Genomic DNA, 14,775 nt, shown 5'->3' on the forward strand with positions numbered 1-14,775 from the left:
TAAAGTCAAGTCAGCAAGTGGTAGAAACTGAAAGTCTCTATTCCAGGATGATTCCTGTCAAGAAGAGAAAACATTCTCTGATCCTGAGTCCTGGTCTGAGGCTCTGCAGGATGAAGCCCGTCCAGCAACATTAATGGACAACATAGCAGAAGGTTAGCGAAGCTGATCACCACAGATCACTCTCTATTGTAAGAGGGATCAATCACAATGAATCAATAGAATCCAAACACTGCTATTGTGTGCAGTGTCCAGAGTATGACCCTGGACCGGGCCACCCTGAGAAAGTGAGGTTAAAGGTCACACACACAGACAGAGAGAGACATGGCTACATAGATCTCTGTCTCCGTCTTTCTCCCAGGATGATCCACAACTGGAAATCACTTCGTCTACAGACTGTAGATGTGTGTGTGAGGCAGGGAGGGAGAGGTTTTACACTGCAGACTACAGAGCCTGGATCATTACATCAGGTCTCAGTAAAGCTCTGTCCTTTTCTCCTCATGTTGAGTTGCTGTATATCCCAGCATGAATTGGGTAAAAGGAATTATGCATCCTGGAGAGATTTCCAGTCTACGACATGACAAACAAATGTAGTCAGACTGAGGTGTGTTCAGATTCAACCTGAAACAGATGCCCTGTGTTATTCACAAAATCTGACCACTGAGTGCCCACTATACCTGATGTTTACAGGACACATTTTTATCATGATAACAGTTTTGGTCATATCACCCAGCCCTGCTCAGCACTGCTACAGGCAGATGAACCTACAAAGCATTTCATTTTGTCTCACTTCCCATGGTGCCCTGGGGCCAGACACAAGGTCATCATCCGGAAGCTGGATCACACTTTGCATCTGTAATGAAGACATGCATCTTAAAACCTGTCTCAGAAACCTGTAATTTAATTTTGCAAATATGCTCAGTAATTTCTTTAAACAACTGTAGTCGTTGTGTGGGAGGAAATCAGAGCATGCAGAGGAAACCCACACAGAGACACAGACAACATGCAAACCTCACACAGAGACAGCTACACTGCAACCCACAAGCCTGTTAGCAGATCAGTCAACATCCAGTTTATTATCTTCACCCAAAAGCAATGTAATACAATAGTCCTGTAATGACTCCTACCTTTATTACGCTTCTAATGTTCAAATATGTTTATGTAAATATATTACTCAATCAAATAAAGGAGCAGGTGAATAAAAAAACACAGCAACATTAGTGCATGGATAACAGCATCCAAACACAGTGGAAAACTTCTGCCCTTCATTGAATGTTTTATCAATTTACTGACATATTATTATAGCCTACATCTGCTTTGACTACATGGTACATAAACAGGATCCTGTAATAACATAAAATAATAAACAAGGATAATAACTATGATATGTGTAATTGAACATACTTTTTTCATGTTTGTTGGTTAGTCAAATTTTGTATTTTATAATCTGAATAATTTTCCTGAACATAGTGGCCAGGTTTATAACTAGTCTGTTACCTGTTACATCAACAGACAGGGTTAAATTACAACATTAGAGGTCTGGGGGTGTGTGTGAGGGTGGTCTGTGACACAGTCAAGTTCCTGGTCTGGATTATTGTTTCTGTCCACCCCTGCTTGGGAATGATTCATCAAAATATCAGTCAGATTATTCCCCAAAGTTTTCCAGTAATGAAAAGGCTGCCCTCAGTCCCTAAACTGTGTAATAAGTACTCTCCATCTTGGAGTGATAAACCTGCTTATTTCTTTAAAGGAATGTATCTTCCGGTAAACTCTCTCTCTCTCTCTCTCTCTCTCTCTCTCTCTCTCTCTGTGTGTGTGTGTGTGTGTGTGTGTGTGTGTGTGTGTGTGTGTGTGTGTAAAAGAGTGTTCAGGTTATAAAGTTAGCCGTACCTAGCTCTAAATCCGGAAGAAAATCACTTTCTACTTTAAAACAAGACTAAAAAAATGTTCTGCTTTAATTAACTGCAGGTACAAGAGCAGTAGATAACACAAGTTACTAACCTCGTGTTTTTTTCCAGTTTAATTCTTCACTATCATATTGATGTCATATTCCTCAACATCTCTTATAGATTCAGTGGCGTGACATCAGTAGTGTTATAGTGGATATTTCAAAATCTCAGCACAAAACACAGAAACCATTTTTCTAAAATACTATGGACAGATTTTAGATGTAAGTTATTGTTTTGATGCGATCTTCACCAGCTAAGGAACCTTTTTTTTTTTAAAAAAAATACAGTTGTGTGCTTTTATTTTGAAATTCTCGGCAGGATCTGCTGTCATCTTACGCTGACGTTAACCTGACGCGGTCCGGTGATAAAGGGAGCAGCAGCAGGGGGACGAAGTTAAACTCGCCTCACTCACTGAGCCGCTGCTCCCGCCCGTCCTGTACCTTCTTGTCCAACAAAGAAAGAAGGTTATTACTCGACGGAACATGAATAAAGTTTTACGGTGAGAGACAAACAGGGACTGACTTCAGTTACTAAAGTCTCATAACTATTTCAACTAGCATCTGAAGGTGGTTTTCTTTCACAAATAAAAGGAAAGTGGGGAAACGGCTTTGTCCACAAAATGTGGAGCGGCTAACAGCGTGTAGTTGTTAGCTAAGTCATAGCTTATTGTGAGGTTAGTCACCACCGTGACACGACAGAAGGAGCCGGAGGAGACACAGGCAGGGTGAGGTAAATGGAACCGCAGTTGTTGTGCTGTGAGGGGGACAGGCCTGCCAGGGCCTACCGGGACTCCAACCTGTTGACCGACCGGGTCCTGCGTGCGCTCTTGCGGGCTGAAGACAAGTATCTCCCTGCTCCCAACTACTTCAAATGCGTCCAGAGAGAAATAGCTCCGTACATGCGGAGGATAGTGGCGACCTGGGTGCTGGAGGTGAGTTGAAGCCAATGCACGGCTCTACGAGTCATATATAAAGAAGAATGTTTACAAAACTGGTGTTTGAAAGTTGCTCGCACATATTCTACCAAGTTATCAGCTATGTACAATAAGGTTTTTCTGAGTCACTGAGATGCGCTGGTGAATTCGGCTTGCAACCTGCGTGAGTTTGTTATCAACTCACAACTTCAGAAACAGATTCAAACTGCTCACTAGCACCACTGTTTTTGTGGGAGCTGCGAGAGGGGGTAAAAGGTCTATCAGATTATTTTTTTTAAAACAGTGTTTTTGACTTTTCTGTGTTTTTCCTACTTGGAATTCTGTTCTTTATGGAGTAATGCACTGGAATTGCGATTATTACATAACATTGACCTCGGATGCTGGTTCATAATATATGTTTTATGACTGTATGTGGCCTATTGAGAAGGCAAAACTGCCTTTGAAAATGATTATTTTAATAGAGTTTTATGAAGTTTCGTACCCGTCTTCATCAACCGCCTTCTTTATTGATAATTGACCGTTTCCATCCGCTGGCCCCGGAGCCGCCGCCGCAGGGCCGTGTGCGGGCTGAGGGCTCGGAACTCTGCTTTAATGACGCAGGAACGTGGCAGATATGTCGCGAGCAGCCAGTCCGCGCGGACCACGCGCTGCCTTTGTGTCGGGGGCTCGTGAGCTCTCCCCCGTGTTAAAGCTCCTCACAGAAACAGCTCAGATCACAGACACAGGCCCTCACACACAGCCTGTCTTCTTCATGCTGCTCAGCCCTGATTTGGACATGAAGGACAGAACCAGATAAGTTCATTATGTTGCTCCACGCTGCTGAAAAACACACGCACCACATGTCTCATTCATTCAGGCCAGCTCACACCTACAGCCAGTTTCATGTGACCCCAGGAGAAAACTGTCCTGAGTTTGTCACCTCACCTGTTTTCTGCTGGAAGGTTTTTAGTTGATCTGGTGAAAAGAGAGAAAAGCAGCAGCTTTAGCTTTAGTGCAGAGCAGTGTTTTCTTTGTGTTGGTAACTGACTTAAATTATGAATAATCAAAATGGTTCCATACGCAACAGTAATATAAATGCATATATTGAATTTCCATCTATGAAATATATGTACATATAAAATAAAAACGAATATAAGAAATTATGTATGAAACCTGTTAGAAATTGGAATAAACTCCTATATCGACATATATGTCTAGCCATGCAAATATGTATGTTTATGTATGTATATTGTAGAGGTGTTACATACATGTATATCCATCCCATAGTGTGTCAGTATATGTTGATGTTATAAAAGGGTCTAAAAGTCTGAGACCATTTTCCCAGAATGTGAAGACAAACATTTTTAAAAAAGGAAAACATATATAAACGTGTAGAATATGTGTGTGTGTGTGTGTGTGTGTGTGTGTGTATATATATATATATATATATATATATATATGTGTGTATATGTATATGTTGTCTTAATAAACTAGCATATATAAATAAAAAATGTACCATTAACATATATGGTTGCAGAATTCATACATATAGAATAAATCAGATTTTCATATTAAAATTGACATGATTTGATAAACTTATATCTATATGTCACATTGATATAGGGACATATGTCATATATCACTTGTCTGTATGGGGTCTTCTGGTCAATAATTTTCTGTGAACTAAAACATATGTTCTGGTCAGTTTTCTTCATTGTCGTGACATACAGCTGAGTGTTCAGCTGATATCAGTGTATTCACTGCTGACACTATTTCTCAGCCCTGTATTCATGATCCCTGCCAAAGCAAACCACACATATACGCAACATTCTCAAATGTCACAAATAGACTTAGTTGTAAAACTGATTATTTCTTGTAAGAGGCATCTGGTGATGGAGTGGGGATGATTTTTTTTTCCTGACTCACTTTGGGCCTTGATACCAATCAGTGCTGGTCTGAATGTCTCAGTCTGTCTGAGTGTTGTTGCTGACCATGTTCACCCTTCATGGCCACAGTTCACCATCTTCTGATGGCTACTTCCTGCAGGATAATGCTCCACGTCTCAAACTGGTTTCAACATGACAGTGAGTTCAGTTCAGGCTCCAGATCTGGATCCAGTAGAACACCTTGTGATGTGGTAGATTGGCAGCGTGAATGTGCAGCTGACAAATCTGCAGAAATGATGTGATGCAGTCATGGAGCAGAGTCTCAGAGGAAAGTTTTTATCATCTGGTGCAGAGCTACAGGAGGAACTACCTGATGAAGAAACAGTATTTAATGACAGTGTTATGTCTGATTTGTCTGTGCAGGTGTGTGAAGAGCAGAAGTGTGAGGAGGAGGTTTTCCCTTTGGCTATGAACTACATGGACCGCTTCCTGTCCGTGGAGCCCACCAAGAAGAACCACCTGCAGTTGCTGGGAGCTGCCTGTATGTTCCTGGCCTCCAAACTGAAGGAGACGATCCCGCTCACTGCTGAGAAGCTCTGCATCTACACAGACAACTCCATCACACCTGCTCAGCTGCTGGTAGGTCACTGCATTAAGACTCTGGTCCTCGTGGGGACACTGTGATCTAAGGTCCTAAGTATGAAACGTCTGTTTGTCTGACTGGTATAGATTTATGGTCCCTCGAGGATGACTCCTAAGAGTTTTAATAATCTCCTGATCTTGTCCTCTTGCTCTACCACAAGGTTAAAATTTTCTCTTGACCCCTGACTTATGCTACAACTAAGCATCTCAAATATGGCTGCTTTATCATGAAGTTCACAGTAGATATTCATGGTCCCCAGAGGGGGGTGCTTAATGGTTTTGAAGATTCAGGCCTTTTCCCTTAGTGCCATCTTAAACCCAAAAATCCCCACAAGTAGACAGAAAACATCCAGCACCACCATCTGATAATCCCTGCATCTGTCTGCTTGGATCACACTTGAACCTGTGCCGTCTGTTCCTCTCTCTCTCTCCTCGTCCACTCACAGCAAATGGAGCTGCTGGTTTTGAACAAGCTGAAGTGGGACCTGGCTTCAGTAACCCCTCTGGACTTCATCGACCACTTCCTGTCTCAGCTGCCTGTCAGGAGGGAGAGCAGACCCATACTCAGGAAGCACGCTCAGACCTTTGTGGCTCTGTGTGCCACAGGTATGTGTGGGACTACATTATAAAATTGTTGAGTTTTGTCCTGGGTGGTGTTAACTCTGTTCCCAGAGACTGCCACTTGAACTCAGGCACATCCTTATAGCAGTGTGACAAATGACCTGCAGCAGCACCGTTAACAAAAACATGAAATAACTGAATCATTTAATGTGTAATGCTTTAAATAAAGCATCAATAATAAAGTTAGCTTTTATACAGAATTTGAAATGAGAGGAATTCAGTGCTGACACGACCTGAAGACCAGACAGGTCAGCTGCACCAACTGCAGTAGCTGCCATTAGTGTAATTATTATATTATATTGTCAAATGCTGATTTTTATCTGGTCTCTGTTACCTCCTGGTGATATCAGACCAGAACTTGGCCATCAGGATTTCTCTTGATTATCAGTCAAACACTTATTCCTACCACTGCTGCAGCTTCGTAGGCTTTGACACAGTGGAGGGAAATACCAGCTCTGCTCAGTTGGTTTGAAGCTCCTCAGTCCTCCTTACTATGTTTAGTTTTAAAATACATCTCTCCTCCAGAGTCTTCAGCCCCTAAAATAGACTTTCAGAAACGCTGCTGGACCCGTTTTAGTCTAAAACTCCAGGGTTGTGTTGTAGTCTGGACGAACACAAACAGAGACCTTTGGAAATAATGATGTAGATGCCCACGACTCCTGATTGGCTCTGATCAGCCTGGACTACCAGTGGTGAAACAACATGGATAATAATTTAAAGTGTTACTGACCTTGTTGTTGACCTTATTAAGACAATAGATAATATAGTTACCATGGTGATAACTTTCCAGAGTTTTAAAGTCCTGTCTGTGAAAATTATAAACTGTTGGACACTTTTTTTTGTTTTTTATTTAACCTGATAAGCCTTTAAATACATTAATCTGAGTCTCCATCTGGACTTCCTGGATTGTGGTTCATGGTCTCCCACACAGCCCCCTGCGCTGTTTTAACATGGGGCTAGTTTCAGTCTAAATCCTCACCTCATCAAATACCTTTGACTGTTGAAGTTTGAATCCTGAAAGTTTTTCTCAGCTGCCGTCCTGACGTCCTGTTGCTCTGCAGATGTTAAATTCATAGCCAGCCCTCCATCCATGGTGGCAGCTGGCAGCATGGTGGCAGCAGTGGAGGGCCTACAGATGAAAATGGTGGGCAATGCCATGATGTCACAGAAGTTGACGGAGCAGCTGGCACGGACCATCAGGAGTGACCCGGTAGGTCCATCAGTCCACGGCACCATCAGCCAATCACATGACATCCTCTGATTTCACACTAACCTGAGCTAATGCTGTCACTCGGTAGGACTGTCTCAGGGCGTGTCAGGAGCAAATCGAGTCGCTGCTGGAAACCAGTCTGAGACAGGCACAACAGCAACACTCAGTTACCATGGAAACTAAGAACATCGGTGAGGGGCAGGACCTCTCAACTACACCCACAGATGTCCGTGACATAAACATCTGAGATGAGAAGAGAGAAGCAGGTTGAACTGATGAAGTGGAGGGTCAACACAAAAACACACAGGGCTGTGTTTTACACAATGCAGTGTGTGTGTGTTTTGGAGCACTCCCAAGTAACCGGACTCAACAGTGTATCAGCACTGTGTATCTGAAGACCAGCTGGGGTTCAGAAAGAGACGCTAACACCACATCCAGGGTAATGACAGACAGGAAGTAGCTCACACTGAAGGACTGGTGGTAACACTTTCCTTCCACTGGACCCTGGGCAGATCAGGGGGGTGCAAGGACTGGATGGCCTGTCTCAACCCCTGTCTGCTCCCATATCAAAGCTGTCGAGCCTCAATGACTGAAACTAGTCGATGCGTTTTGATGCCACTGACCCGCATTTCTCCCACATTTAATAATTAGACATAAGACTGCTCCAAAGAGCCGATTCAGGAGTGAAAACATTCTTTACTAAAAGTGAACAAAAACAGATTCAGCATGCAACCCTCTCTTACTGACAGCAAAGTGTTGGAGCTGCTTAAAACAAAAAAAATTACGCTTTGCTTCATATTATGTGTTATTTATCATGATCTGTACTGTAATATGGAGTCATTTGAAAACATGTCAGAAGTGTGTGCTCATCTGTCTGACACCCCCAAAAGGCTCTGAGCCAGTTTAAGAGACCTTTCTTAAAATTAAGAGCAGTTTGTGTAAAAAAAAAAAAAAAAATAGCTTGTAGTCATAGGTTTGAAGGTTAGGAGTAAAACTGAAGAAACTGGGCATGTCTGTCATTTTAGCAGTTTGATAAATATGGTCTCTGGTCAGTAGGTTACAGACCACTGCACGGTACCGCCTCGACTCGACTCTCCTCGGCTTTTCTAGTTTCTGATAAAGCGAGCAGAAGTGAAACCCAAAGGTGAAAACACCACTGATTGGTGGAGAGTCATCATTATGTGAGACAAGACATTCTGAACAAACCTGCCTTTTTTGAACAGTCAACCAACTCTACACACTTAGTTATTGTGCCATACTTTTAGCACAGCAACCTGCAAACCCACGTTGGGTCAATGAGGTGCAGATGTATCTCTTCAATATCTTCCGGTATCATGTGCAGCTGAAATCACAAAGACTTTGTGCTGCATTGAGGGGGAAAAAGTGAGAAGAGTTGGTACCATGCATTGGGCGAACCATAAAATAAAACTCACGGACCCAAGTCCCCAAACATCCCCAAAACCAGTAGGGACTAATGGGGAAAATGTCGCCTGAGTTGTTTTTTTCTCCCATTTTTCAGGTGTTTTGATGACTTTTATTGTATGCAACCATGAAGAGAGAAAGGAAAGGAGTCGAACCGGTGGCTCCTGTGTGGAATGTGCCCCAACCACTCAGTCACATCACCAGTGTTTTAATCATTGCCAAGTCCTGCACCTCACGTACTGCATGGCAACAAGTGGTGCTGTTCATGTAGCGTCAGAATAATCACACACATATCTACAGAGGCCAGATGTCAAACACACTGCTCAGTCCTGGTGACAACATACAAGTAAAACTTGTCGGTTACAGTGAAGTCGCACAACACTGTAAAACAACCAGTTCGAATTTATACGAGTTGATTTAATTTTAAGAACAACACAACACTGGTGGTCCACAGACCACTCTTTGAGAAAGATTGCTATAAAGTAAGAAGTTTATCAGCAGACATTTGTCCTCCAGAGACAAAAGCTCCTTCATGCAGTTTGTAATATAACAAATGAAATGACATTCACATTTTGTCAGCTGTTATTCTGTGTGAGGCCAAGGCTCCTGATGAAGTACAGTATATGTAAACCTGACAGGTGTAATTAACTGAAACCACTGCAGTGTAGTATACAGCTGACACCACTAGAGGCCAGTCTATACAGCGGCTGCAGCAGTCTTCAGATTTCATTCTCAGTCCCTGCATCTCAAGAGGAGACACAAGACATAACATCACATTTCCTTTGAGAAGCAAAAAAAGTTAAGAAACCTCTCCCCAGCTGAAGCAGAACACAGATCTCTCCTCTCAGTGTGGGTGGAGCCGTCTCTGGTCACTTGTCCTCTGTCACTGAATAATGTTGTGAAGTCTTCTGTCACTTGCTGTGTAATGAGTTTCTTCAGTCTGACAGGACATGAAGAAGTTCGGATGAGGTGGTACTAATTATGTAAAATCAGACAGTAGGTGTACGATTTTACTTTGTTTCTGATATTTATTGTTTCATGTCGGTCAACTTGTGCAGGAACTTTACAACTAAAAGTTGTACATGAAGAGAAAATCTGGCTTCAGCTGCTCTGTAAAAGACGGTACAGATGGTCTGTGTGAAGCTGAACTGTTGTACCTATGAACTTTTTTATGGTTTCTTTTTTTAAGGGTGTTTCCCATGACATAAGCTTGTATCAGATGGAGCCCTGTGTTGGAGCTTTGTGTCAGAGTGTGAAGATTAATTAAAGGACAACTGATAAAACACTTGTTGCTCCTGTTGTGATGTTTACCTCATCATTTCTGGGTCTGTGTTGTTATGTAGTGATGTAATGTTACTGATCTGTTGTAAATGAAGTGTTCACAGTTTCTGATCTAATACCACTAACTCATTAGACACATTAGACTTCATCTACAGTAATGACAAAGGATTCTGATGCAGGTAATAACAATCAGATCAGTCACAGACTGTGATGAATGTGTGGGAGCAGTGTTGTAGTTTGTAGACTGGTGCTAAACGTGGTGAAGAAACACAATAGAGTACTAACTTTACATTCCCAAAGACAGGGCTGCAGTGTCTCTGTGGGACAAACACTTTCACAGAGTCAAACAAAGACGAACTGTGGTGGAGCAGATGGAGAACAGGTAGGATGACAGGTATAAATGTGAGTGTATTTTAAGAACCAAAAACCATCTCAGTATAGTTTTACATCTCTCTCAGGCTTCTCTCTGGAGCTCTAGTAACAAGTCAGTCAGCCAATCAGAAGAGGGGATCTGAGTCTCTCTTTGTGACATCACAAAGTTCCAGAAGTTCTGACGGCTGGTTTTAAGGAGTTTCTGAATACAGGCTGTGTGCATTTCTCTGTGGACTGAGGCTTTGATACTTTCACAGTATTAATATAGAACCTAAACCTGCTTTATAATCAGAAACACATGGACATCTACCTTTAGACTGTGTGGAGCTTTAATCATATATTCACAAGTAAACATACCCCACATGTAGCCTGTAATTTGAACTCTAATTTCTGTTGCATTACATTTTTAATTGCAGCAGTATGTTGTTACCTGCCCGCTGTGATTTTTAGACACGAACAGTGTCGGTGTCACTGAGGTGATATGAGCTGTTTTCAGGTGACAACCTCCAAACTGTTTCTCTTGGTTTGGGAGCCACTGTTCTATTGTCTGAATTAAACTGAATGACATCACACACATTCTTTATTATAGAGGAGAAATAAGGTGTTCCTGAAAGACACACAGATGCTGACAATGATACATCAACTATAATTGGTTTGTCATGTATTTCTTATGTCCTGTATTTAGAAACTGAGCCTTAAAACGAGCTGTCAGGACTTCTGGAACTTTATGATGTCACAACAAATCAGTGACTGCCCTCAGCCATGTCCCAAGCCCCGCCAACCTGGACCCACCATCATACCTTTCAGGATTTGGTTTCTCTGACTGTTTACCTGAAATCTGCTATATTTTTATTGGGTCACTCAGAAAACAATCAGCAAATCAGAAGAGAGGCTCAGATCCCCTCTTCTGATTTGCTGACTGACCTGTTGTTACAAGAGCTCCAGAGAGAAGCCTGAGAGAGGAGATGTAAAACTACACTGAGATGGTTTTGGGTTCTTAAAACCACAAATATATCTTCTGATGGAGATCAACACTTTAGTTAAAAAACGGAAGAAGAGTAAAACATGGAGCTTTAAACAGCTGAGAAAAGAAAAGCTTGGTAGTAGTTAAATGTATGCCAGGATCCTGTTTGTGGACTTCAGCTCTGCCTTCAACACCATCATCCCGGCTCTGCTGCAGGACAAGCTCTCCCAGCTGAGCGTGCCTGACTCCACCTGCAGGTGGATCTCCGACTTCCTGTCTGACAGGAGGCAGCACGTGAAGCGAGGAAAGCACGTGTCTGACTCCCAGACCATCAGCACTGGATCCCCACAAGGCTGCGTTCTTTCTCCTCTGCTCTTCTCCCTGTACACCAACACCTGCACCTCCAGCCATCAGTCTGTCAAGCTCCTGAAGTTTGCAGACGACACCACTCTCGTTGGACTCATCTCTGATGGCGATGAGTCTGCCTACAGGTGGGAGACTGAGCGTCTGGTGACCTGGTGCAGGCAGAACAACCTAGAGCTAAACGCTCTGAAGACAGTGGAAATGATAGTGGACTTCAGGAAGAGCCCAGCCCCACCCACCCCCATCTCCCTGTGCGACTCCCCCGTGGCTACCGTGGAGCATTTCCGCTTCTTGGGAACCACCATCACACAGGATCTCAAATGGGAGCTAAACATCAGCTCCCTCATCAAAAAAGCTCAGCAGAGGATGTATTTCCTGAGGCAATTGAAGAAGTTCAACCTGCCAAGGACTATGATGGTGAACTTCTACACCTCCATCATTGAGTCCATCCTCACCTCCTCCATCACCATCTGGTACGCTGCTGCCACGGAGAGGGACAATAACAGACTGCAGCGTATCATCCACTCTGCTGAGAGGGTGATTGGCTGCAATCTTCCATCCCTCCAGGACCTGTACGCCTCAAGGACTCTGAGGCGTGCAGGGAAGATTGTAGCTGACTCCTCCCACCCTGGACACAAACTCTTTGAGACACTCCCCTCTGGCAGGAGGCTGCGGTCCTTCAGGACCAAAACCTCTCGCCACAAAAATAGCTTCTTCCCATCTGCTATTAGCCTCATCAACAAGGCTAGAGAGCCCCACTGTTGCTGATCAATTGCACCAATCACCAGAAAAAATTCCTTGTATGTGAAAACATACTTGGCAATAAAACTGATTCTGATTCTGATTCTGATTCTGATTCTGATTCTGATGTATGTAACAGCCAGCAGGTGGCTGTGTTACCTAAGAGCTGTTACACTGGTCACTGAAGAGAAAACCCTCCTCGGACAGAACCAGTTTAACAGATGTAGGAGAAGCCTTCACTCAGTGAGACTGGTTTAAAATAAGACCTGGTTTATACCTGAGGTCACATCCTTTCATCACAATCACCAAAAAAGAAAGCAACAAGAAATCTATTAGAATGATAGATCAAGATATTATTGTCATAAAATAAGATAAAATAATGCTAACAAAGGTAGTCACATCACAGTCCCATCACTACAAGAAGAACCCTGTGCTCACACTGTCCCTCTGCTCCAACCCTGATATCAGGACACTGTTTCAACCTTGAACTCACTGGGACTTTGCTCCATATTGTCAAATACAAGGGGAAGAGGATGGTTTGTCACTTTAAAGATGAAGAGTCTCAGCTGTTTGTGAAATATGACCCACTGGACTTTTATTGTGAAGTTGAAGTGGTGTAACATCCTGTGGTTGAATAGGATGAGCGACATGGTATATGTGGTGACTTGTGAAATGACTGTCTGCCTGTAGTCGTTTCTAAAGTGGTTTAGAAACCACATCCACTCTGACTTTGTGAAGGCTGGAATTTAGCTTTTGAGTTGAATGGCAGAAAAATAGAGAAGATAACCTGACTGTTAAAAAACAGGCCTGCTTATTGTCATGTACCGGGTGGTCCAGTGATAAAACACTGTTGTTGTTGTTGTTGTTGTTGTTGTTGTTGTTGTTGTTGTTGTTGTTGTTGTGACATCACAAAGTTCCAGAAGTCCTGACGGCTGGTTTTAAGGCTCAGTGTCTGAATACAGGCTGTGTACATTTCTCTGTGGACTGAGGCTTTGATACTTTCACAGTATTAATATAGAACCTAGACCTGCTTTATAATCACAAACACATGGACATCTACCTTTAGACTGGATGGAGCTTTAAAGGAAACAAATGTTGACTTTCCTGTTGTAAAGTCCAATGTTTTATCAACTATCCAGCTCCCCCAGTGTCATCTGACTCCCCCCTTCCCCCCGTCACAGATACTTATTGTATGCTGAAAAGAATTATATTGTCTTACATGACTGCTAGATGTCACTTAACAATAAAACAGGTGGGAAGCTGTTTGCATAAGCAACCTATGAGGTAATTTTCTCTAGGGCAGTTCATCTCAGGAGAACAAACAAAACAAAAGACAACATGTAAATGTGTTTTTCCAGAGATTAAATATATTTCACATCAAAACACATGGTGGCAGTGAGTTTAATGAACTTGAATAACCTCTTACACCTCTTATTGCTGAGTCACAGTATAAAATCAATTTTCAGTCTTTAGATTAAAAACTTAAACTACTGATGTCAAGGTTGAAAATGAACTTGTTTTTCTAGTTTCTCAAATCTAGAAGCTGAAATAAAGTTTTATGAAAACTGGACATTTTCTATCTGAAATTTGCAAACTGCCCCTCCGAAATAAATAAATAAATATATAAAAGCTGAAATCAACTTATTTCAAAGAGAGGAATTCAAGCAATACTTAATCTGAATGACTCAAATTATTATGGCTGTTGTTGCTTCAGGGTAAAAATGTTATAAAATGTATATTTATATTTACTGTGGATGGCAGAGGAACATTGAGGTTCCACCCTGTGACAGGAAATCAGATGCAGGTATCATGGAGATGGTTCTGTTAAAAACAACCACACAGTTCATCTGTGCAGCAGCTTATTATCACCCAGGTTTTCCTGTCAGGTGACGTCTGGTGGCTGTACTTTGTATTATGACAGGAGCAAAGGTAGGTCAGGTGATGTAGTGTCAAGAACAACATGTTAGGAGGAGGTCGGGGTGGATGATTTCCTTTATCCATGACTGTTCCACAGTGTTTATTATTGTAACCATGACAACAAAGGTCCTCTGAATCAAGGAAGTACTGACCTATATGGTCATTTCAGTAGACTTATCCCGTCCACCACAACAGGTGTGGTTGAGATCCATGAAGTGTGACCTGGCAGGGGGTGTAGCATCCAACAACACTCACAACTGTTTATTCAGTTTATTCAGTTATTCAGTATATCTGAGCTCTTGGGCGCAGTCTGAATTATGGAGTGACTGCTACATTTCACTGTGTACACACCTCCAAGAGAAATAATGAATTTCATAGTTTTTGGTTTATAACAATGATTGACATTGACCGGTTGTATTTGTATATGGATCCACCAAGGAAAACTAGGACTTCTCCAGGCTGATGACACTTGTGTCTCATTTCCCCCAGTAGAGCAC

General features: G+C 42.4%; 1 protein-coding gene across 1 annotated transcript; it reads left to right on the forward strand.

Moving 5' to 3' along the window:
- The first annotated feature begins 2,317 nt into the window (after window positions 1–2,317).
- On the forward strand, window positions 2,318–9,925 carry LOC139627782 (G1/S-specific cyclin-D1-like). Its single transcript, XM_071488888.1, has 5 exons — window positions 2,318–2,877; window positions 5,169–5,384; window positions 5,834–5,993; window positions 7,070–7,218; window positions 7,307–9,925. The coding sequence occupies exons 1-5, from the start codon at window positions 2,680–2,682 to the stop codon at window positions 7,463–7,465; spliced, it is 882 nt and encodes a 293-aa protein (XP_071344989.1). The 5' UTR covers window positions 2,318–2,679; the 3' UTR covers window positions 7,466–9,925.
- Window positions 9,926–14,775: the final 4,850 nt, after the last annotated feature.

The sequence above is a fragment of the Trachinotus anak genome, unplaced genomic scaffold (genome assembly GCF_046630095.1).
Source record: "Trachinotus anak isolate AG129_WGS33_773 ecotype Australia unplaced genomic scaffold, CSIRO_AGI_Tana_v1 ptg000002l, whole genome shotgun sequence".
Classification (NCBI taxonomy): Eukaryota; Metazoa; Chordata; class Actinopteri; order Carangiformes; family Carangidae; genus Trachinotus; species Trachinotus anak.

Bases quoted from the DNA above. Each gene is read 5' to 3' on its own strand.
- LOC139627782 (XM_071488888.1), top strand. From the start codon at position 2,680: ATGGAACCGCAGTTGTTGTGCTGTGAGGGGGACAGGCCTGCCAGGGCC. The intron at 2,878-5,168 runs GTGAGTTGAAGC...TTGTCTGTGCAG, and splicing joins TGGCGACCTGGGTGCTGGAG to GTGTGTGAAGAGCAGAAGTG. The intron at 7,219-7,306 runs GTAGGTCCATCA...GTCACTCGGTAG, and splicing joins GGACCATCAGGAGTGACCCG to GACTGTCTCAGGGCGTGTCA.